The following is a 25893-nucleotide window of genomic DNA, read 5'->3' as shown; positions in this document are numbered from 1 at the left end:
GTCCATCTAGTGGCCAAATTTAATATTGCAGGGAGAATAAAATTAATTTCCCTACTGAAGGCAGAACACATATTGTTGTAGGCTCAGTTTACACTATGAATCAAACAGGATTACGCAGCATGTTCCTGTTTGATTCACATGCGATTCAGTTCTGTGCGATTTGAGCACATTGTCAAATCGCTCAAATTACACTGCATCACACCAAAAGTCGTGCATGCACGACTTTTGGAAATGCACTCCAACCAGCAATCACTGGCAAGTGCACTGCATTTGTGACATGTGTTTGGGGTGACATTAACATTGATACCGCTGCAGATCATTTTGAATGCAGTGTGGTAAAGGTGCATGGGTCTCAGGTTTCCCTCACCACACTTTAGTGTGAACCTAGCCTTACTCCATTTCTGGGAGGTTCTGGGAGGTTTGTGTGTTTCTGCGCCCATTTGTGTGTTAACAACAGGTGCACACACCGGGTGGTGAACAAGCACGACTTTACGTGTAAAACGCGTCTACCTTTTGAATCCTGTATTGACTGTCCATTGGTTTAAAAAGAAACATCATTATATCTGTTGGAGTGCTGCCATATTTGTTGGTATTTTCACATTTGTGTGTTGCAGCTCCTACTGCATTCACCATAGATACAATATAAGAAAATCAATAGGTAAAGTTGAAACCCTTTATAATGGCCACAGCAGGTATAAAGACTCAGGCAGTGACATACCAACAGGAGGCAATAGTAGGATTAAGCCCTTTATGCACGCAGGTAAGGGAAATGGCTAGATCTTTGGCATGTTCCCAGATCCTCTTGCTTGATGCCCCTAGGCTTGCAATAACCACCTGGCATGCATGTAGTCCTAGGCAGATAGATCTCTGATGGCTAAATCTGGCATTAATATCATCAAGAGTAATCAAAGGCAATGGTGTGGGATGAGGGCAGCCTCCGTTCTCTTGGATAAACATCCATTGACACCAATGACCTATTAAGCTGAGCTCCTACTGACCACCAATGTAAGGGGCCCTTTACTACTGACCACCAATGTGAGGGGATCCTTCATCACTGACCACCAATATAAGGGGTAGTTTCCCAAAGACTATCAATATAAGAGGGCACTACACCAATTATCATCAAAGTAAGGAGTTTCTTCATCATTGAACACCATTGTAAGAGGACCCTTCTTTATTGACCTCCAATGTAAGTGGACCCTTCCCCAATTACTACCAATGTTAGGGGCACTACACCACTAATCACCAATGTAAGGAGTTCCTTCAACACTGACCACCATTGTAAGAGGACCCTTCTTCACTGACCACCAAAATAAGAGGGAACTTCCCCAGAGACCATCAGTATGAAAGGGCCCTGCATTGACCACCACTCTAAGGGGGTTGCTTGGTGAACACCTCTAAGAATCTGGCCTCCTACACCGTGTTGGCTAGCCTGGTGTCCCAACAGATCCGAGTTTTGGGGTGCTCTTTGTGTACAACAATATGTTGTCATCATATTTAGTGGTTTTATGATGTGATTTGTTATCTGATCTTTATGGTCATGTTTTTAGATTGTACAATAATAACATTTTGGTAATTTTTACTTTGCTCTTTGTCACACCTTCTTACTATTCTTAATATCTGCCTCCTAAAGAGAGGCCTGGAGTAAAACAAAGAAAGAAATAAATGGAGGGCCAGCATGACAGGGGTTAAAGAGGTTTGGGTATAGGAGGGGTAATAAAAGGCCGGTGGTTGTTGAGAAGTAACAAAGTTACCTGATTGGGGCATGGGCAGAGATGGGTGGGGTTCTGGGGGGGGGGGACGTGGTTTCTAAGCTGGATGAGGTGGTCTTTTGCCAGAGCTCAGCAAGCAGAGAACAACTTCCCACCCTCCCATATTGTTGGTATTTCTTGTTGGGTAATTTGGGGTGTTGCGAGGAGCCTGGTTTGGTGACTGGCGGGGTGCAAGGTCCTTTTTGGTTCATATGGGCACAAAAAGGTATGATGTAGGGACCGGTCTGAGGTACAGCTCCCAGTTGGTGTATGTGTATCTGCGAGTTGTCTCTGGGTCGGTGGTTTTTCAGCTGGAGGCCTGAGAAGTGACACACAGATACTGGCTTTCTTTTGATGCCTATTAGGACCTTGTGGCTCCATTTTCTTTTATGCACTATGTATTCAGGTTATTGTTTTTAATCAGTTAATTATTTGTTATTTATATTTTGGTTAATAAAGGCTGCTATGGCCGATTAACTCCAATTTGTTGTGGTGTGGTTATTATACCGAAATGGGTGGGGGATTTTTGGTATATCAGTTAAGCACAAGCCTTAGTCAAGTCCCAATTGGGGTAATACTGTTTTCGTCTTGTAATAACAACCTGAGTGGCTAAGCAGCCGGCTGGCCGGAGACCTGAAGAAAGCTGGGATCAGCTTTGATTGGGTCTCGGATATGGTAACCTGGAAGCGATGTCATGACATAGTTTCAGGTTTACTGGGATCTTAAAGGCCCCAGTTTTTGAAAATGGAAAGTATTCAAAAACACAGATTTTGTTGTTTTAAATGCCTGTCAAGTGCAAAGGAGGGATTTGGGGTCTTATAGACCCCCGATCCCTCCATAAAGAGCACCTGTCACGTGCCTATTGCTGTCACAGGGATGTTTCAATTCTTTGTGACAGCAATAAAAGTGATCCAAAAAAAAAAATGTAAAAGCAAAAGTGTAATAATAAAAAATATATATATAAATTAATAATTAAAAAAAAAAAATGTAAAGTGCAAACGCACGTGTGGGTCCTGACGAACGCAAACAGCGATCGCCCTACACATTTGAGGTATTACTGCGAACATCAGATCATGGGCAGTAATTCTAGCACCAGACCTTCTCTGTACATGTAAAGTGGTAACCTGTAAAAGCTTTTAAAGCGTCGCCTATGGATAGTAAAATTTCCCCGTTGTGCGGTGTACACAATTTTAAAGCGTGACATGTTTGGTATCTATTTACTCGGCGTGACATCATCTTTTATAGTTTACAAACAAATTGGGTTATCTATTGTGTTTTTTTTGCATTCAAATTTAAAAAAGTGTATTTTTTCCCCCAAAAACTACGTTTGAAAAAAATGATGCGCAAATACCGTGTGGCATAAAAAATTGCAAAACCCATCAATGTATTCTCTAGAGCAGCGGTCACTAAATGGCGGCCCGCGGTCCATTTGCGGCCCGCACGATGCTTCCGCCCAAACCGCTACCTGTATTCAGCCCCCTCCTAACTGTGGCTCCCGGCTCACTCGCAGCCGGTGTCCTGTCGGGCCGCGAGTAGGGGCGTGACGTCACTCGCGTGCCCCGCCCCCTGCTCCTGACTGATGGACATCGCAGTGTCCTGTCGGGCCGCGAGTTGGGGCGTGATGTCACGCGCGCGCCCCGCCCCCTGCTCCTGACTGCGACTCCCTCTCAGCCAGGCAGCGAGCTAGGGCGTGACACTATGTGCACGCCCCACCCCCCTGTTTGCGGCTTTTGGCTCAGCTCCTGGCTCGAGGTATGTGGAGCACATTTTTAGGGGAGAATAGCTGCATTTTAAAGAAAACCTCTCAAGCTTTAACAAGTGTGCAGACTGGCATATTTTGTTGTGCTCATTAGAGTGCCCCATAAAAAAAAAAAATGTGCCATCAGACGGCTCCCTTGACATAAAATGTGCCCATCAGCGTGCCCCTTATTTTATGCTAAGGGACACTCTGATGGGCATATTTTACTTTAAGGGGCACTCTGATGGGCATATTTTATGTGAAGCAACGCTGATTTACACGTTTTGTTTTGCCCATCAGCGATCTCACCATCATAAAATGTGCCTATCAGGGTGTCCCCTAACATAAAATGTGCCCATCAGCGTGACCCTTAACATAAAATATGCCCATCAGCGTGCCCCTTATTTTATGTTAAGGGTCACGCTGATGGGCAAATGTTATGCTAAGGGGCACACTGACGGGCATATTTTATGTTAAGGGTCACGCTGGTGGGCACATTTTGTTCTGCCCATCAGAGTGCCCCTAACATAAAATGTGCCCATCAGCTTACATGTCTCATTTTTTGATAAGACATACGGTGACTACAATCTTTCTGAGTCAGCACAGACTTGAGATTCGGACCTCGGCCCAATGAAAATTTTAGCGACCGGACCTACTTGAATTTTAATTCATTACCCCTGCTCTAGAGCCTCTGCTTTAAAACATATATATAATATTTGGGGGATCTAACTAATTTTTAAGCAAAAAAAAAAAAAATGATTTTCACATGTCAACAAAAAGTGCCAGAAAATGCCTGGTCTTTTAAGCGGTTAAAGAAGTATTTCAGGAAAATACACACCCCTCCTTTGATTCATTTGTGCATCATCTCAAAATTCACCCTTTTTTCAGAAAACCCCAAAACTGCCCCATGTGGACTTAATGTTGATATCAGGCTTGCAGTGGGTCGACAGAAGTTCACAGAGCAGACAGAAGGGGGCGCAGTGACACATGCACAATGGACACGCTATGTAGGAACATAACTACCACTCCTTTATATACAACTGTATATTCTGCTGATTGGTTGCAGCTGCAGTTTATGTGATAAAGCTGTAATCCTGCGGACCTATATAAGATATGTATATTTAATGATTACAATACCTTGCACGAAACACAGGAAGACAATGATCAGCGCACAGATCCCTCTACTTCCTTCCATCTGACTGTGCGATTCGCTTCCATACGATTCACTGCCTGAAACACAAATCAGAGCAAACTTAGGATGAGCGACTCAAAACGTTCACTATTCAGGTGTACAATAGTCATATTAGTGTATTTTTGTTTATTTGCCTTTCTACCCACTTGTTAACCACTTGATCTCCGAAAGATTTACCCCCCTTCATGAACAGGCCATTTTTTGCGATACAGCACTGCGTTATTTTAACTGATCATTGTGCGGTCGTGTGACGCTGTAACCAAATAAAATTGATGTCCTTTTATTCCCCCACAAATAAAGCTTTCTTTTGGTGATATTTGATCACCTCTGCTTTTTTTTTTTTCCGCTACAAACAAAAAAAGACTGACAATTTTGAAAAAAAAAATATATATATATATATATATATATATATATATATATATATTTTTTTTTTTTACTTTCTACTATACAACATATCCAATAAAAAAATTTAAGAAATCGAATTTCTTTATCAATTTAGGCCAATATGTATTCTGCTACATGTTTGTGGTACAAAAAAAAATAAATAAAAAAAAATCCCAGTAAGTGTATACTGATTGGTTTAATCAAAAGTTGTGGCGTTTACAAACTTTGGGATATTTTTATTTATTTATTTATTTTTAATAGTAAGGCTAAGTTCACACTGATATTAAAAGCAGGCGTTCCAGAGGTGTTAAAAACGCCCCTCAAATGCCTATGAACAAAATACAATAGATGGCACACAGTGCTGTTCACATTATTTACACGTGAAGCCTTAGAGTTACTTGTTTCAAAATTGAAGCCTCATGTCGGGTCAGGAGGTGTTTGAAGCCTTTCAACGCCTTCCATTTAAGTCTTTGGTAACACCTCACTAACGCTCTGGCAGGCAGTTGCGGAACGTTAAGATTAGTTCATTTACTGTATAAAATAGGCATTTGTGGAGCAGTTTTAACGCTCAACAGACACTTCAAAACTGCCCATAGGGCATTTGGGGAGCATTTCTAACTCTTGTAAAATGCCAGTCTAATGCCCATACTAAAGCTCAATAACGCCAGTGTAATGCCCATTCTGAAGCTCATTAATGCCAGTCTAACGCCCATACGAAAGCTCATTAACGTCAGTCTAACACCCATACTAAAGCTCATTAACGCCAGTCTAATGCCCATACTAAAGCTCATTAACGCCAGTCTAATGCCCATACTAAAGCTCATTAACGCCAGTCCAACGCCCATATTAAAGCTCATTAACACTAGTCTAATGCCCATATTAAAGCTCATTAACGCCACTCTAACACCCATATTAAAGCTCATTAATGCCAGTCTAACACCCATACTAAAGCTCATTAACGCCAGTCCAACGCCCATATTAAAGCTCATTAACACCAGTCTAACACCCATATTAAAGCTCATTAACGCCAGTCTAATGCCCATACTAAAGCTCATTAACGTCAGTCTAACAACCATATTAAAGCTCATTAACGCCAGTCTAATGCCCATACTAAAACTCATTAACGTCAGTCTAACACCCATACTAAAGCTCATTAACGCCAGTCTAACACCCATATTAAAGCTCATTAACACCAGTCTAATGCCCATACTAAAGCTCATTAACGTCAGTCTAACACCCATATTAAAGCTCATTAACGCCAGTCTAATGCCCATACTAAAACTCATTAACGTCAGTCTAACACCCATATTAAAGCTCATTAACGCCAGTCTAATGCCCATACTAAAACTCATTAACGTCAGTCTAACACCCATATTAAAGCTCATTAACACCAGTCTAATGCCCATACTAAAGCTCATTAACGCCAGTCTAACACCCATATTAAAGCTCATTAACGCCAGTCTAATGCCCATACTAAAGCTCATTAACGTCAGTCTAACAACCATATTAAAGCTCATTAACGCCAGTCTAATGCCCATACTAAAGCTCATTAACGTCAGTCTAACACCCATATTAAAGCTCATTAACGCCAGTCAAACGCCCATATTATTAGGAGCATTTGTTAAGCTTCAGAAATTTAGTCAAGTGTGAACAAGCCCTAATGGTGGTGATCAGCGACTTATAGCAGGACTGTGATATGCGACAATTTAAACACTAACTGACACTTTTTGGGGACCAGTGACATTATCACAGCGATCAGTGCTAAAAAATATGCACTGTCACTGTACTAATGACACTGGCTGGGAAGGGGTTAACATGAGGGGCATTAACATACTGGGGTTCTCACCAATGCAGAGTGAAGTATTCTGGGGTAGTCAAGTCAGAGAGGAGAGGACTGATTTTTACTACTCTGGGTTGGTGAGTCTTCTTTGGAACCTGGAATTTGGAGGTTTGAAGTTTGGTCCTGAAAGGGTTAACCCAGAGTGAGCAATGTGGCCTAGCTTATGGATAAGACACGGTTGCTGAACTGTGGGGACCTCCTCTTTAGGACCAGTGGGGCAAACGGGAGCTTTGCGGTTGTTTTTCAGGGGTCGGGTCAGGGAACTCTTAAAGCATCAGCATACCAAGACATTTTGGACAATTTCATGCTCCCAACTTTGTATGAACCGTTTGTGGATGGCCCCTTCCTTTTCAGACATGGATGAGCGAGTTTGGGGTAAAGAAGCTTGACTGGCCTGCACAGAGTCCTGACCTTGACCCAATAGAACACCTTTGGGATGTATTTGAGCGGAGACTGCGAGACAGGCCTTCTCATCCACATCCGTGTCTGACCTCACAAATGTGATTTTGGAATAATGGTCAAACATTCCCATAGACTCACTCCTAAACCTTGTGTACAGCCTTCCTGCAAAGGGTAGGCCAACTCAATATTGAGCCCTACGGACTAAGACAGGGATGCCATTAACCACTTGCCGACTGCCACACGACTATTTATGTCAGCAGTCAGCCCCTCACAGGCAAAGTGATGTAGATCTACGCCGCTAGCCTGTGAGGGTCTAGGGAGCGAGCACGCGCCCCCGGAGGCGCGCTCCCGCTCCGTCACGGACCCCCCCCCCCCCCCCGCACGCGTGTGACCGGCGGACCCGATGTCCGCCGGTCACTCTGCGATCGTCGCTGCAGAGGGAGAAAGTCAGGCGGCTAATGTAAACAAGCCGCCTGTCATTCTCCCCTGTGTAGGAATAGTGATCATACGGTTCTACTATGTAGGACCGTTAATCACTGTTTCTACAGCTCAAGCCACAGCCAATCACAGTTAGAATCACGCCCCTAGGGACACACACAGCCCCTCCCTCTCAAATAAAGTTAACCCCTTCACTACCAGTGTCATTTTGCAGTAACAGTGCATATGTATAGCACTGATTACTGCAGTAATGTCACTGGTAACCCCAAAAGTGTCAAAAATGTCAGTCAAGGGTCCGATCTGTCTGCCGCAATGTCACAGTACCGCAAAAAAATCGCAGATCGCCGCCATTACACGTTAAAAAAAAACAACAAAAATGACAAAAATCTTTCCCTTTGTTAGTAAACGCAATAACTTTTGCGCAAACCAATCAAAATACGCTTTTTGCGATTTTCTTTACCAAACATATGTAGCATAAAACAAATTGGCCGAAAATGTTAAAAAATGTTGATTTTTACATTTTTTTGGGGGAATGTCATATAAAGAAATGTGAAAAATATTGCTATTTTTGCAAAATTGACTCTCTTTTTTTGTTTATAGCGTATGATCAAAAAATTGCACAGGTAATCAAATATCACCAAAAGAAAGCTCTGTTTGTGGGAAAAAAAGGATGTCAAATTCGTTTAGGTACAGCATCGCACGACCGCGCAATTGTCTGTTAAAGTCACGCAGTGCCGAATCGCAAAATAGGCCCTGGTCAGGAATGGGGTAAAATCTTCCGGTGCTTAAGTGGTTAAAGCTTATGTGCGTGTAAAGGCAGGTGCCCCAATACTTTTGACAATATAGTGTGTGTACATAAATATATATATATATACAGCCCTCAAATTTTCCACTCACCTGCTCGCATTTTGCAAGTGGAAAATTATTTAGGGCGAGCCCCGGAAGCAGCTCAGGGGAAGAGAGGAGAGGAAGAGGAAAGCCGGCCAGCCGACAGACTGGATAATGTCAGAGCGCGGATCATCCCACTATAACAGCTTTAATTGTAATTGCCGGGCGCTCGCCGACACACACAGTCACGCCTCATAGCCCGGCTTCTTTGATAGACAGAACACCTGGCCAACCAGGACGTGTGACGTCTATCAAAGAAGCCGGGCTATGAGGCGGGACTGTGTGTGTTGGCAAGCGCCCGGCAATTACAATTAAAGCTGTTACAGTGGGATGATCCGCGCTCTGTCATTATCCGGCCAGCTTTCCTCTTCCTCTCTCTTTCTTCCCCTGCACTGGTCAGTGCATTGTCGGGCACAGGTAAAGCTGCATTGATGGGCACAGGTGAAGCTGAGTTAACAGGCTCAGGTAAAGCTGCATTGTCAGGCACAGATAAAGCTGCATTGATGGCACAGGTGAAGCTGCATTAACAGGCTCAGGTAAAGCTGCATTGACGGGCACAGGTAAAGCTGCATTGACGGGCACAGGTGAAAGTGCATTGACGGGCACAGGTGAAGCTGCATTGACGGGCACAGGTGAAGCTGTATTGACGGGCACAGGTGAAGCTGCATTGACGGGCATGGGTCAAACTGCACTGAGGCGTACGGGTGAAGCTGCATTGACGGGCATGGGTGAAACTGCACTGATGGGTACGAGTGAGGTTGCATTGACGTGCATGGGTGAGGTTGCATTGACGTGCACGGGTGAGGTTGCATTGACATGCACGGGTGAGGTTGCATTGACATGCATGGGAGAGGCTGCATTGATGGGCATGGGTGAGATTGCATTGATAGGCACAGGGGAGGCAGTATTGATGGACACTGGTGATGCTACATTGATGGGCACAGGGGAGGCTGCATTGATGGGCACAGGGGAGGCTGCATTGATGGGCACAGAGGAGGCTGCATTGATGGGCACTGATCAGGCTGCATTGATGGGCACTGATGAGGCTGTACTGATGGGCACTGAAAACTTTGTTTTTAATATTTATTTTTGTAACTTCTGCATTAATGCAAAAACATTTAACAGTATAATTTTATGAGATCATTTATGAGGGTGTGTTTAGGGGCGGAATTAGGGGTGGGGTGGGGCGGGGCAGGGTAGGGGTTGGGTGGGGCAACTGGTGGCGAGTAACCCTCAAGGCCTGGCTAGTAGCTGAGGACTTGAAATTTTGAGCCCTGTATTCAGTGGTGATTGAACGTTTGGGCACCCCAGGTAAAATTTGTATTAATGTGCATAAAGAAGCCAAGGAAAGATGGAAAAATCTCCAAAAGGCAACAAATCACAGATTAGACATTCTTATAATATGTCAACAAAAGATCGATTTTATTTCCATCATTTACACTTTCAAAATTACAGAAAACAAAAAAAATGGCGTCTGCAAAAGTTTGGGCATCCTGCAGCGTTAATATCTTGTACTGCTCCCTTTGGCAAGTATCACAGCTTGTAAACGCTTTTTGTAGCCAGCCAAGAGTCTTTCAATTCTTGTTTGAGGTATCTTTGCCCATTCTTCCTTACAAAAGTCTTCCAGTTATTTGAGATTTCTGGGCTGTCTGTCACACACTGCTCTTTTAAGGTCTATCCATAGATTTTCAATTATGTTGAGGTCAGGAGATTGTGGGAAGGCCATGGCAAAACCTTCAGTTTACGCCTCTTGATGTAATCCCCCGTGGATTTCGAGATGTGTTTAGGATCATTATCCATTTGTAAAAGCCATCCTCTCTTTAACTTCAGCTTTTTCACAGATGTAATCAAGTTACCATCCAAAATTTGCTGAAATTTTATTGAATCCATTTTTCCTTCTACTCGTGAGATGTTCCCTGTGCCACTGGCTGCAATACAACCCCAAAGCATGATTGATCCACCCCCATGCTTAACAGTTGGACAGAGGTGCTTTTCATTAAATTCTGTGCCCCTTCTTCTTCAAACGTACCTTTGCTCATTCCGGCCAAAAAGTTCAATTTTAACCTCATCGGTCCACAGAACTTGTTTCCAAAATGCATCAGGCTTGTCTATATGTTCATTTGCAAAGTTCAAACGCTGATTTTTGTGGTGAGGACGTAGAAGAGGTTTTCTTCTGATGACTCTTCCATGAAGACCATATTTGTACAAGTATCTCTTTATAGTGGAATAGTGTACCACAACTCCAGTGTCTGCCAGATCTTTCTGGAGGGATCGTGCAGTCAAACGTGGGTTTTGAATTGTTTTTCTCACAATCCTGCGAGCTGTTCTGTCTGATATTTTTCTTGGTCTTCCAGATCTTGCTTTAACTTCCACTGTTCCTGATGACTGCCATTTCTTAATTACATTCTGAACCGAGGATATTGACTTCTGAAAACGCTTTGCTATCTTCTTATAGCCTTCTCCAGCTTTGTGAGCGTCAACTATTTTCAGTTTCAGTTTTCTAGACAACTGCCTAGAAGATCCCATGGTGCTGATTGTTGGGGCAAGGTCAGATGAATCTGGGCATTTAAAACCTTTGAGACTGACATCACCTGGTCTTCCCAGACGATGATTGAGAACAATCCATGACACTGGCAGGTCTCAGCCTTGCAAAGGGGGCAGTGCATGCTATAAATTCTGCAGGGTGCCCAAACTTTTGCAGACGCCATTTTTTTTTCTGTAATTTTGAAAGTGTAAATGATGGAAATAAAATCTAACTTTTGTTGACATATTATAAGAATGTCTAATCTGTAATTTGATGCCTTTTGGAGATTTTTCCATCTTTCCTTGGCTTCTTTATGCACATTAATACAATTTTTTACCTGGGGTGCCAAAACTTTAGATCACCACTGTATATATATGTAGCACTGCCCCCTTGAGGACTGCTGGATAACACACTCTCGGTCCCCCTGGGTTACTGTTAGCAACATTGGCATTCGCGGATTAACACTTTACTTCTTTGGCTCAGTCAATGATCAGTCCGGGGGTATGTAGTTGTTTTTGGTGTTTTATTTTAAATAGGTATGGGAGAAGAGTGGGATACTCCAAATTGAAATATTCATAATGGATGAGGACTCCAATCTGGAGATGCAACCAGGCTGCAGATTCACCTTGTCACTAAATGAATTTAGGTCAAGTCTCTGTTCAGGCGACTTAGTTAGGTAGATTATTTTTGGGATATCTAGTATCCCCTTTCACTCCACAGACTGACACCCATCCTCTGACTATCCTAGGGGCCCCCCCTCAGGTCAGGCCCCTAGACACGATCCCCTTTACCCACTATACTGTTTTCCGAGGGTATCCAGTGTCTCTACCCCTCCAGTCATTTCTTCTGGACCTCTATGTTCTGTTCCTTTCCCCTGGTCCCCAGGCCAACCGCCTGTGACCACGTGCCACCTCTACAGGGGAGGAGGCAGCTGCCACCCTCCCTTCGGGACTCTGCTCACCAGCCAAAGACCCCGCAGCACATGTGCTCCTGGATTTTATACAGTATCCCAGAATGCACCGAGACAGCCGGTGTCCACCAATCACTGGGACTGTATCAAGGTCTTTGTACTCATTGGTCAGGTTTCCTCCCACTGTCCAACATGCCGCCTCCCTATTGGACCAGTGTGGAAACACTCTCTAGACTCAATGAATCACATGCTAAGCACACTGAGCAGACCTCACTAACAGATCCTGCTCTCTGGTAAGCAGAAATCAATATAGATTTCCCTGCTGCTCCTCTGATAGGCAGACAGAGCCAAAAACTATACTCTCTCACTAGCACCTACCTAGGAGGGTGCTATATATATATATATATATATATATATATATATATATATATATATTAAAAAAGAATAGCGCACGCATACAAAAGAAATTATTACCAAATTTGAAGACAATCCATAAATAAAAATGGGGATTTGGTCCCACCATATGGCCATATAGTGCTCAAGCCCACCACTGCGTCAAAGTACCCCATTATCAGTGGGTCCTACACTATCCATGAAAAAGAGATGAATCCAGCCTTTCTAACCCTTGGAGATAATACTCCTTGCTGGGAAAGATGTGCAAATGCACTACAGGGGACTCCTCCTATATCCACTTGATAGTGGACACTGATGGAGTACAGGTGTGTGTGGGGGGTGGGATGGGTTGCTCAACCTCGGTAGTCTGGTCAGACCGAATACATAATAAACAAGCAAAAAATTTGGGGGAGCATACCCATGTATTTCTAAAGCTGGTGCAGCTATGAAGCAAAAGACATGTATATTAAAAAAGAATAGCGCACACATGCAAAAGAAATTATTACCAAATTTGAAGACAATCCATAAATAAATGGATTGTCCCAATTTATGGATTGTCTCCATATTTGATAGTCATTTCTTTTGCATGTGTGCGCTATTCTTTTTTAATATACATTTTGCTTGGTCCATAGCTGCACTGGCTTTAGATATACATGTTCAGGGTTTGCTCCCCCAATTTTTTGCTTGTTTATTATGTATTCGGTCTGACCAGACTTCTGGGGTTGAGCATCCCATCCCCCACACACACCTGTACTCTATTGGTGTCCACTATCAAGTAGATGTAGGAGGAGTCCCCTGTAGTGCATTAGCACATCTTTCCCAGCAAGGAGTGTTGTCTCCAAGGGTAAGAGAGGCTGGATTTACCCCTTTTTTATGGATAGTGTAGGACCCACTGATAATGGGGTACTTTGACGCAGTGGTGGGCTTGAGCACTATATGGCCATATGGTGGGACTAAATCCCCATTTTTATTTATGGATGGTCTCCATATTTGATAGTCATTTCTTTTGCATGGTTGCGCTATTCTTTTTTAATATACATTTTGCTTGGTCCATAGCTGCACTGGCTTTAGATATTCATGTTCAGGGTTTGCTCCCCCAATTTTTTGCTTGTTTAATATATATATATATATATATATATATATATATAGATATAGATGTGTATATATATATATATATATATATATATATATATTTTCTTTTTTTTTGTCTGAGCTAGTTTATCTTTCCTCTTTGTGTGCAGTTTGTATGTTCAACTGCACGCAACAGTATAGAGCTGGAAGCCTCTTTTGGAGAAGATGGGGTTATATACTCACAAAAATATCCCGTCATAATAAATAGATCACCCTACACTGTCTATTTGCCATATTTCTTAAAGGCAGAAGGTGTACACTCATGGGAAACAGATTGCAGAGCATTATTATCAAAATCTTCATCTGTTCCCCATTTATATTTTTACATGTAATTTACTTTTCTGTCACTCAACAATTTTATTAAGGTATATTTTCTACACTATGCATGGGGCTCACTAATTATTTAGCTTGTGCATTGTCAAGTCAAAATATCTGAATTTAAAGAACTTTTATATAGACTGAAATATCCCTCTTTCCTTTCACATGCAAGAAACAAAATAGATATTATTCATTTTAATTCTGATAAACTTTAAAAACAAAATAAGCTTTACCAAAAATTATTACAATGGTATTTTAATTATTTTTTTTTTCTCTAATCTTTCAGAACAGGTATTTCAGAAGAGCCTTAGCAGCTAGGCACAGTACAGCACTTGTTTGATGCCCATTATGTAACAAGAAAATTAATACTTTTATTGTTATTTAATTAGCGAGCACCTGGGATGTGGAAATTCCAAGAAGACGAAGGTAAGATGCCAAGCTTTGCCCAGGACCTCTATGGAAAATGTAGCCTGTTCAGTGCCAGCTTTGTCTTTCCTGTGACTCACTCCAGTAATTAATCTTCTTAAGGCCGGCCAAAGCTAATTACACATAAAAGTCTCTTCTGCTGGAGGGTCAGCTGGATATCGGCTTCACACAGGGCTAGATTCCAATTACGTACCCCCTGTGATGTCCCTATGACTTTCCAGCTTCCCCTGATATCCAGGACATTTTGCTGTGGGTTTTGGAAATTTGACCCTTGGAATGTTCTTTTTGTGTAATGTCCAATGCCAAAAACTAACATTTTGTCTTTTTTTTTTATAAATACAGTTACCTTTATTTTAGAGAAAAAATATTATGCTTGTGTAGCGCTACCCCTGCTGGAGCTGCTTTTCATGATGGCTTCTCTGTTCTGCAACTCTCCTAACCAATAACCACTCTGTCCCTTCTGACACACCTGGTTGTACCTTGATTACTGGTATACCACACACTATATTAGCACACAAGAACTAGATCACAAGCTACTAGGGATAGACCAATATGTTTTTTTCAGGGCCGATACCGATATTTTGGTCACAACGTATAGGTATCGGCCGATATGGGCCGATATTTTTTACATTTAAAGTTTTAAAAAATAAAGACAATTTTTGACACAAATCTAGTACTGCACATGTTCATTTGTATTTAATGCTTAATGGCTGGCTTGCTGGCACCCTGTGGTGGGTGGCTGGCTGACTGGCACCCTGTGGTGGGTGGCTGGCTGGAACCCTGTGGTGGGTGGCTGGCTTGCTGGAACCCTGTGGTGGGTGGCTGGCTGGTTCCCTGTGGTGGGTGTCTGGCTTGCTGGCACCCTGTGGTGGATGGCTGACTGGCTTGCTGGCACCCAGTGGTGGATGGATGGCTGGCTGGCTGGCACCCTGTGGTGGATGGCTGGCTGGTTCCCTGTGGTGGGTGGCTGGCTTGCTGGCACCCTGTGGTGGATGGCTGACTGGCTGTCTGGCACCCTGTGGTGGGTGGCTGGCTGGCACCCTGTGGTGGGTGGCTGGATGGCTGGCACTCTGTGGTGGGTGGCTGGCTGGCTGGCACCCTGTGGTGGGTGGCTGGCTGTCTGGCACCCTGTGGTAGGTGGGTGGCTGGCACAGGGGCTGTGGGTGGCTGGCTGGCACAGGGGCTGTGGGTGGCTGGCTGGTACAGGGCCTGTGGGTGGCTGGCTGGTATAGTCCCTGTGGCTGGCTGGAACAGGGCCTGTGGGTGGCTGGCTGTCCGGCACCCTGTCTGTGGCTGGCTGGCTGGTGCAGGGCCTGTGGATGTGGGTGGCTGGCTGACACTGGGCTTCTGCGGGTGGGTGTACAGCTGTGATACACTCCCGCAAGACTAGTCCCAACTCCAGATGAGGCTATCCAAGGCGAGGGAGGCGGCCTAAGAAGTCAGAATGACGTCACAAAAATATCAGCAATATCGGCCAGTTCCGGGCCGATACAGATATATCGGGGAAAGTGCATATCAGCCTTGCCGATAATCTGTCTATCCCTACAAGCTACTTGACAGTAGATAAATAGATATATTGTTGCAAGGCAGGTAAGTGCAATGCACAGAGCAATAAACGAGTAACTAAATATGTTTGAATGCGTTAAACTAAATAACATGAATACTAGACCATACTATGGCAAATAATAGTATCACAGTACCTCTCTGCAATAACCAATCAAAAAAAAAAGTGTCCCAGAGTGCACTCTGCGATGGGTGGATGGATGTATGTGTAGGCATTCTTGAAAAGGGTACACATGGAAGGTGTTTGTATAATACCCGATGCCTAATTTGCAAATTTAGGCTGGCTAACATTGGGGCCTGTCCTGTATGGTGGTGCACTTCTTACTGTCTCTTAACAACTGTATGCAGTGGATGACTGTCGGTCTGCTAAGTAATAGGTAGTCGCTAATGACATTAAACTGCTGACAATGATGGGATAAGCACAGTTGTTTCCACTTTCTAATCCTGGTACACAGTGAATCTTGTCCTGAACACTTGGCAGTTTGCTATCCCCAAGAACCTGACCCTTGTAACTCATTCTTCACAATCAGGGCCTCTAGGCTCAGCCCAGACTCTCTGGTCCTTGGCCACTCTGTCTGGGGTAGGCAAGGACACACACAGGCAACAGATCTGCACTTCTCTGGTCCCCAGCAGCAGGAAACTTTTATTTCCCAGTCTTCAGCACTCTGGCCCTCACAAGGCTTACTTCGTTGTAGGCATACACAGCGACAGGTCTGCACACTCTAGTTCTCAGTACGGTCTGCCCAGACCTTCTCTCAATTGCCCTGGAAAACTCTGCTCTCCACTCCCATAGCAAGGTGTCTCTCTGGGTCTGGTAGTTCTCAGCTCCATGAACTCCACAGTGCAGCTCCCCTCCAGAACTACAAATCCTAGTGTGCTGAGTGGCTGCATCATCTTCAGGTGAGTGAAGGGGGGAGAAGGAAGCAAAAGGGGCCAGTGGAGGATTCCTTACTCAGCTGCCCCATCCTCGGTGCAGTGGTGGGGAAAGGGGAGACAAGCAGGCTGGGACACACAGCCCACTCTGTAGCATAGCTTGCAACTCAGCAGGCAGGAGGGGGACCCAACCGCTCCACTTGCCGGCAGGCCCTAAGCTGCAGTTGCATGTTAATTAAAGTAGGCGTAAACCTGATTCATTACATTTGCCGTGGGCACATATATCTGTTGTGTTTATTTATCTATCTCCAAAGCTGTTTTGCAAGATGCCCTTTTGATGGCTATATCCTCATTGACCAGAAACCATGCCCACCACACTGAAAACTCCATATGATTTCACCTGACAGCAGAAGAAGAGTATGCTGGCTCGCTGCACCTTCTACCTCTTACTTTATTATGAGCAATTGAATGGTAATACATACGCAGCAAATACGTAAAATAATGACTTGTTCATGTCTTTTTGCCCTAATAAACATTTTGCAGTTCACTTTTGTTGTAATTATTAGCACAAGAACAGCTCACTTTATTTATTTATTAAAATGACATCTGTGGCTACAGTATAGTGACATCAGTCTTTCCTGCAGTCATACAATGTATTGTAATGGAATACAGGATTTTGAATGGTGTAAGCGGGCAGTGTGAGCTGCTAGCACAATGGCACCATCTGGTGGGGAAATTTGGGAACAGCACTGCTTATTAGAGTGAAAAATGTATTTTTATTTAGTTATTTTTTTTTTGTGAGGAACCCTTGAAATAAATTTCTGGTCTCGGGGAACCCCTGCTAACAATGAACAAAATCTACAACTCATGACACATTAGTGTGACAGTCAGTGGGAAGAATGAATTGTTGATTTTTTTAGTTTATAGCGCAAAAACGAAAAAAACGCAGAGGTGATCAAATACTGCTGAAAGAAAGCTGTTTGTGGGAAAAAGTGACATCAATTGTATTTGTTTACAGCGTCGCACGACCGCGCAATGGTCAGTTAATCTCTTCAGCCCCAGAAGGTTTACCCCCTTCATGACCAGGCAGGTTTTGCAATATGGCACAGCGTTACTTTAACTGACAATCGCGCGGTCGTGCGACGCTGTACCCAAATATAATTGTTGTCCTTTTTTCCCACATCACCTCTGCAGTTTTTTATTTTTTGTGCTATAAACAAAAAAAGACTGACAATAGCAGAAAAAAAAATATTTTTTACTATCTGCTATAAAACATATCCATTAAAATTAAAAAAAAAAAAATCAAATTTCTTTATCAGTTTAGGTCAATATGTTTTCTTCTACATATTTTTGGTAAAAAAAAATCCCAATAAGCGTATATTGATTGGTTTGCGCAAAAGTTATAGCGTCTACAAACTATGAGATATTTTTAATGAATTTTTATTTTTGTTATTGTTTTTAGCAGTAAAGGCAGCGATCAGCGATTTTTAGCGGGACTGCGACATTGTGGCAGACAAATCTGACACTTAAGCCTCGTACACACGCGTCGAAAATCGGCAGGGAATTTTTGTCTGACGACCGATCTGACGAATTAGGCTTGTTAGTATGATGCTCCGACTTTTTGGCCGAAAAAAAATCTGGTGTGCAGGCTATAAAATGTTTGTCCGCTGTCAAAACACGTCCGATCGTCGTGCAGTCAGTACAGATTTCGACAGGGAAAAATCTTATGAGCAAGTCTGGGCATGCTCAGAGAAGAAAGAACACAAAGAAAGCAATCCAACACATGACATCACTTCTGAAGTAGAATTTTGTCAGGCGAGAAAATTTGTGTGCAGTCTAGAGCACATTCCAACCAACAAAACACCACTCTGGACAAAAGACGGACGACCGGTCGGCCGATAATCGTTGCGTGTGTAACAGGCTTAAGGGGGAGATTTACTAAAACTGGTGCACTCAGAATCTGGTGCAGGTGTGCATGGTAGCCAATCAGCTTCTTAGATGAACTTGTTTAATTAAGCTTTGACAATACAACCTGGAAGCTGGTTGGTTTCTTTGAAGAGCTGCACCAGATTTTGCACATTCCAGCTTTAGTAAATCTCCCTCTAAGTGACACTTTTTGGGGACCAGTGACACCAAAACAACGATCAGTGCTAAAAAAAATGCACTGTCACTGGACTAATGATATTGGCAGGGAAGGGGTTAACATCAGGGGCGATCAAAGGGTTAAGTGTGCTTTCTAACTGTCTGGCAGGGGGGGGAGGTGCTTTGACTGGGTGAAGACAGAGATCCATGTTTCTGCTTAGCAGGGATACAAGATCTCCATCTTCCCCTCTCACAGAACGGCAGTCTGCCTCTCCTAAGAACGATCACTGGGTGCTGACGAACATTGGGTCCGCCGGGCCCACTGATTGGCTCCTGCTGTGCGCAGGAGGGCCACCCTGCCGCAGTATATTTGCATGAGGTGGTCGGGAAGGTGGCCTGGTCATGAAGGGGGGTAAATCTTCCACAGGTCAAGTAGTTAAAGGGGACCAAGTGCTCCTTACAGAGACTGTATTACTGATCTGTTAAGAGACAGAAGCCACTCCGGAGGGAGTAGACAGTCCAGGAACCATCTTTGTGTATTTTTTTTACAGAAATAGAAGGTTTAGTTCCCCCGAGTTTTGTTTCAAGTCAAGTTGGGCATCCCATATTCCCCGAGACCCCGTCCAACTTGTTTACCCCAAATAAAAACACCAAAAATAAGGCCTGGATGCAAGTTGGAAAAATGAGTGTTGCCTGGCTGTGCAGACTATAGGGGGACCCACAAACTCAGCAGCAACAAACATGTAGGTGTTACTTAGGGAGGTCCACATGCAAATACAGCTAGGACTACCCATTCCTCCACCTTTTCTTCAAGCCAAACCCGAACACTTTAGCTGCACGGGGCCAATTTTCTTCTAGTATACGCTATAGGATTATAAAAGACCGGAGACACCTTTGGGTGCTCCAAAGCGACACTGGATGTGGCCAGACTTCTCATGCTGCCCCGCCCCCAGTGATGCCAAAAACATGCTCCCAGACAGCCGCCCCGAAGCACTGGGATGGAAACAGATTTGTGTGTGACTATCTCGGTTACTTGGGGACCCACAGCCTGGTCTAAATATTGTGTTCAAAAACACATGATTCAAAACCCAGACTGTCCGGGTGAAACCTGGACAGGTGGCAACCCTACTCCAGATTGACATCCACCCATGAAGGCATTTGCCTCTTGTTTTGCTGCCCCCCAATGGCCTATTTGAGTTTGATCCTCACATCCACCATCCCCTATTCCCCTCCTCCCCCCCCCTTTTTTTTCCCCTTATCTGCTCTCCTAGTTTTATTCCCAATACTGATGGGAATTTATAATGAATTGTATTGTATTAGCTATCGTATATACTGTTTGATGCAGATTGATATGTAGTGTTATTTATTACAGACATTGTTTTATCATAAAGGTTTTTTCTGTTTTCATATACAATTGGATCCTGAAGAAGCTCAGCGATTGTGATCGAAATGCGTAGATCCACAACTAGATCATATGGTCCATTTACCGGATCATGTGACATTTCATATGCATGTACTGTCATATATTCTTTGTGACTGTGTTCTCTTTTATCCTTTTGTACTTAAAATAAATATGGATTCATTCCTTTTAACTTATTTTGTTTGTTATGCTCGGGCACATATAAATCCCCATTTCCAGGACTGGCTGCCACAATTTTCCTTCCCCCCTTTCCTCGTCTTCTTCCGTCTCCCCTCTCCCTTCCCTCCCCCTCCTCTTCTCGCCAGATCTGGTTGTATTTACATAGCATTTGCATAAGTCCTCCCAAGAGCCAACCCACTGCTTCAATCAGGACTCTTGAGAGGAGTACTAGAGCGGGAATCTGAGATGTTTTTAAGAAGCTATGTACAGCCCCTTGCCTATCCTTCCCACCAGCATTGCATAGAGAAGCACAGAGGCCCTGTGATGTTGTCATTGGGCCTAAAATAAAATTTGGAAGGAAATTGGAAAGGTTTGAGTTTAACCACTTCTCATTCTAGGATGACATCATATGATGGGGCCCCAGAACCTCCGCTCTCGCATGCCCACATCCTAGGACATGGCCCCGACCCCGATCTCGGTAAAGAGCCGATGATGCGGCTCTTTTCCCATGTGATTGGCTGGAACTAATCACAGCCAGTCACATGTAAACAAGGCAGTGCCGTTTATCGGCTCACACTGACAGAGTGTGTGGCGAGGAGCAGGGCTGCTGATAAGGCAGTACAGCCAGCCCCCCTGAACTGGGCCCGGGCCCCATCAGTTCAAAAGAGGGCACAGGCACCTGCTAAACAGGAGGGTCGGCTGTCTTATTGCAGACACTGATCCACTCCTGCCTCCCCCTGCAGCGCTGCCAACTTCTCCTCCTCTTTCTGCCCTGCAGGGGAATTCCATTTTTTTGTCCAGACCCCCCATGTGCCCCTTTCCCCCACAGTGCTACTGGCCTCCCTCCTCTCCTCTCCCCCCCATCAGCTGCTATGGGCACACAGGGAGATGTTTCAGGATGGAGAGTGGGGAATGGATCGGTAAGTATGTAATTTACTGGCCCCTTCCTTTCCTGAATGAACACAGTAAGCGATCAGTACTAATCGCTCCTGTGTTCATTTATCACGAAAGCATAGTAAACTGCATTTACTATGCTTCAGTTTGTAAATGACCAGGAAGCTTCAGAGTGCTTGGTATTCATTCATCTGTGCAGTTGAGGCTGCAGAGAAAGGGACTGATAAATATATGTCCCTTTGGCTGCGGTGGGACTCTGTCAGGTAGGCTGTATGGGGGCCCACGATTTCTAACAGCAGCCCTGGCGAGGAGAGCCAATCAGTGGCATCTCCTTGCAGGGGAGACCTGTACAGGTTTTTGGGGCACTGATCATCAGTGCAGCCCCAGCAGTAATCAGTGCCCATTAGTGATGCCAGTCAGTGCTGCCTTTTAGTGCCGCCAATCAGTGCCGCCTATCCATGCCGCCTATCATTGCCCACCAGTGCCACCCCATCAGTGCCACCTATCAGTGCCCATCAGTGCCGCATATCAGTGCTGCCTATCAGTTCCCATCAGTGCCACCTATCAGTGCCCATCAGTGCAGTATATTAGTGCCTCCTCATGACTGCCACCTAATTAGTGCCCTTCAGTGCCGCCTCATCAGGTCCCATCAGTGCAGCCTATCAGTGCCGCCTCATCAGCACACATCAGTGAAAGAGAAAAATTACTTATTTACAAAATTTACTGACAGAAACTAAAAAAAACTTTTTTTTTTTTCAGAATGTTCTATCTTTTTTTGTTTGTTTTTTTAGCAAAAAAAATAAAAACCCCAGCGATGATTAAATACCACCAAAAGAAAGCTCTATTTGTGTGAAAAAAAATGATACACATTTAATTTGGGTACTGTGTTGCATGACTACGCAATTGTCATTCAAAGTGTGAAAGAGCTGAAAGCTGAAAATTGGCCTGGGTAGGAAGGGGGTAAAAGTGCCCAGTAGGCAAGTGGTAAATTGAAATAGCAAGAAGATGAGAGGGGGAGGAAGAACCAGGAAACGGCCAAATAAAAGCAGAATAGACTTCAGCTTTATGGGTGGCATGTCCCGGATTTCTGTTGGCGAAGCTGGATTTTCTCTCCTAAATCTTGTATGCAGGCATAGGCGTGCGCAGGGGGTGTGCTGGGTGTGCCTGGGTACACCCCAAACACCCCCTGCGGTGCAGATTCCCCCATAGCTGATATTTCACCAAAGCCCCCCAATGGGGCTCCTAAAAAAATGCAAAAATTATTACGAAAATGTAGCACTGCCCCCGCAGGTACTGCTGAATATTAACTCTACGGGCTCCCCTGGGTAAAAAACACACAAGTAGATAACGTTTCGGAATCCCTCCTTGCTCCTGTTGGCTCTTCACAGAAATAAACCGTCCAGGGGTGTTGTTTTTTTTTTTTTTCTTGTTACTTATTTTGTAACGGGCATAGGAGAAGGGATTAGTGGGATACTCCAAAGGAACTATTCACATAGATGAGGACTTCTATCTTCAAAACTTCTCTAGTGATCAGGAACAGCCGGGCTGTTAATCTACACTGCCACAAGTCTAGATGAGGTTTAGTCTCTTGCCCTGTTTATTCTCTGACAAGAAGACTTGGTTATTAATATCTTATCTGACTTCAGCACACGCTTACTAGCATCCCTTCTCTGCTGACACTCATCCATTGACTATCTTAGGAGCAGGGGTGGCCTCCCTCAGGTCAGGCCCCATGACACGAGTTCCTGTACTCACGATACTGCAGAAACAGGACCCCCAGTGTCTCCCCTCTCAGTCAGCTTCCCTGGACCTATGGGTTCAGCTCCTATCCGCTACTCATCCAGCCCTCAGGACGACCCCCTGAGGCCGCATGATGTCTCTACAGAGGAGGAGGCAGCCGCCCTCTCCCTCTGGGACTCCGTTCCCCAGTGAAAGACCTCAAGCACATGTGCTCCTGGCTTTTATACAGTATCCCAACGTGCACCAAGGAGACTTTCCCTCTCCCAATCATCAGGACTGTATGAAAAGCCCATGCACCCATTTGTCAGGTTTCCTCCCACTGTCCAACATGACTCCCTATTGGACCAGCATAAAAAAACTCTCTAGACAGAAGGAGTTGCACTCTGAGCACAATGAGCAGACCTCACAAACCGATCCTGCTCTCTGGTAGGCAGAGAACAATATAGATTTACCTGCAGCCCCTCTGGTAAGCAGATAGGGCTCAAAACAATACTCTCTCACTAGCACCTACCTAGGAGGGCGCTACAAGAATAAAATATGAAAAATAAAAAACGAATGACACGTTCACTGCCCTACTAAACCCGTTCATGTTTTAAACCATTTTAAAATGTGTTTTACATTGGTTTAAAAAAAGTGTGTGTGTGTGTGTGTATATATATATATATATATATATATATATATATATATATATATATATATATATATATATATATATATATATATACACATACATACATACACAGGCATGCGTGTTTCAGCTTTGGGGTGCACACCCTAAGCAGTGGTGTATTTTGGTTTTGTGCTACCCTAGGCAAGACTAAAATTGGGCGCCCCCCTCCTATGTAAATTTGCCCCACTCCTTTTGTGACTTCCTCCAAAATTGAAGGTCTACAAACAAGTCCCAGCATGAACCCCTGAGATCTCACAAGAGGGGGGGGGGTGCGAGTGGGTGGGAGAGAGAGAAGGGTGAGGGAGAGAGAGAGGGGGGATGAAAGAAGGGGGGTAAGAGAAATAGGGGGGGTGAGAGAGAGAGAGAGAGAGAGAGAGAGGGAAATCAAAGAGTGAGAAAGACGATGAGAGAGAGGGGATGAGAGAGAGAGAGAGGGGGGATGAGAGAGAGAGAGAGAGAGAGGGGGGATGAGAGAGAGAGAGAGAGAGAGAGGGGGGATGAGAGAGAGAGAGAGGGGGGATGAGAGAGAGGGGGGATGAGAGAGAGAGAGAGGGGGGATGAGAGAGAGGGGGGATGAGAGAGAGAGAGAGAGAGGGGATGAGAGAGAGAGGGGGGATGAGAGAGAGAGGGGGGATGAGAGAGAGAGAGAGGGGGGATGAGAGAGAGAGAGAGGGGGGATGAGAGAGAGAGAGAGGGGGGATGAGAGAGAGAGAGAGAGAGGGGATGAGAGAGAGAGGGGGGATGAGAGAGAGAGGGGGGATGAGAGAGAGAGAGAGGGGGGATGAGAGAGAGAGAGAGGGTGGATACCAAACAGCATTCATTTCTTTATGGTAAGCACACAGCCACTTTGTTTCACAGCACTTTCCATTCACTTTCAACTTCTTTTTCTTCCCTCTTTTTCGCTTTTCTTTCCCTTCTCATGTCTTTATTGTATCACTTCACATATGCACTCCATGGTGATTTATATATTTATTTATATTGGTTTTATTCAGTCTTATAACCAATCTTTTCATCCTCATTAACTTGGGTTACTTTTATCTACCTGGGCACCTTTCTTCACCCTTTGGTCATTTCTTTTCATTCCCAGGTCTCTGATGCATCCAATACAGACATTCCAACCTGCAAAAACTCATTTCAGGGAGGTGGTACTCCACGCCGCTGAATCCCCCCAATGCGCGCTGCACTCTTCCCGCACCCCCCCGGCACTAATTTAACAACTAAAGGATGATCAAATGAAATGGAATTAGTATACAGGAATAGGCCAGGAGCTGAGGCTCAGCCTAGGCAGAGGGCCTGCATGACTGGGGTTTGGACTTACAGGCCACGGAACTAAGGGTTAATTAAGTTCAGGAGTCTTTAAGTAAATAAAAGACTTACCTTATTGGTGGACGATAGGGTGGGGCAGGGTGTGGTCTCAAAGGGGTCTTCTGGGGGAGTGTTGCTGGTAGCCTCATTCCAGCAAGGGACAGCGCAGGGTGAAAATCTTCTTTCCTGTGTGCAGAGACATTAAAAGAAATCAGGATGGAGGATTTGGAAGCCATGTTGGCCAGCGTGAGGGCTGCTGCGCTGGCGAATGGACCTCAGTGGCTTCGTGCTCAGATGCCTGAGGTGCTTCAGGGGTCGGGCCGGGCTCCTGCTGTGCCCGTGCCCCACAGAGTGCGCGCTAGGAGGTCAAGGCCCCCGGTGCGCTTGAGCCCAGAAGTGACCCCTAGGGGTGGTCGCCGCAATGGGAGCCCCATCCGGGACCCTTCGGCGAAGAGGATGCCTGCCTCTTCTCCCGGGGGGGCTGGGAGGAATCCCTGTCACCGGCGGGCCCCTGGAGGGCGAGCGAGGTCTGTGTCGCGCTCCCCTCCCCCCTCTCCTCGTGGAAGTTCTGTTGCGGCCTGCTCCACTGGTGGTCGGCCAGCTAGGAGCGGAGCTCGGCGTGGGAGGAGTTCAGGTTCGGGTTGCGGCCTAGCCATGGCGGCCGGGACTTCCTGTGGAAGAAGCAGCGGTACCTGTGGTGGAACGAGCGGCCCTTCATCTGGGACTCCGGAGCGGACTGCGGCGGCTGCCTCCCGGTTGCAGAGTGCCCAGCGGGTGGTGCGGAGGAGAAGCGTGGCGGGAGATCGCGGCGGAGCTGTGGATGACGTCATCGGCCGGCGCTTGGAGCTCCCT

General features: G+C 45.0%; 1 protein-coding gene across 2 annotated transcripts in view; it reads right to left on the bottom strand.

The window, feature by feature from the left end:
- The window catches only part of LOC309546509 (beta-1,3-galactosyltransferase 5-like), a 404656-nt gene that overhangs the window by 63273 nt on the left and 315490 nt on the right, over window positions 1-25893 (bottom strand). For both annotated transcript variants that reach the window (XM_082246250.1, XM_082246249.1), the window contains exon 2: window positions 4627-4719. In XM_082246250.1, the coding sequence (XP_082102376.1) occupies window positions 4627-4684 (58 nt within the window). In that variant the 5' untranslated portion in view covers window positions 4685-4719. The remainder of the gene's footprint in view (window positions 1-4626; window positions 4720-25893) is intronic.

The sequence above is a fragment of the Pelophylax lessonae genome, assembly GCF_965119305.1.
Source record: "Pelophylax lessonae genome assembly, chromosome: 2".
Lineage (NCBI taxonomy): Eukaryota > Metazoa > Chordata > Amphibia > Anura > Ranidae > Pelophylax > Pelophylax lessonae.
The sequence above is the reverse complement of the archived record's forward strand: the minus strand, read 5'-3'. Positions and strand labels throughout refer to the sequence as shown.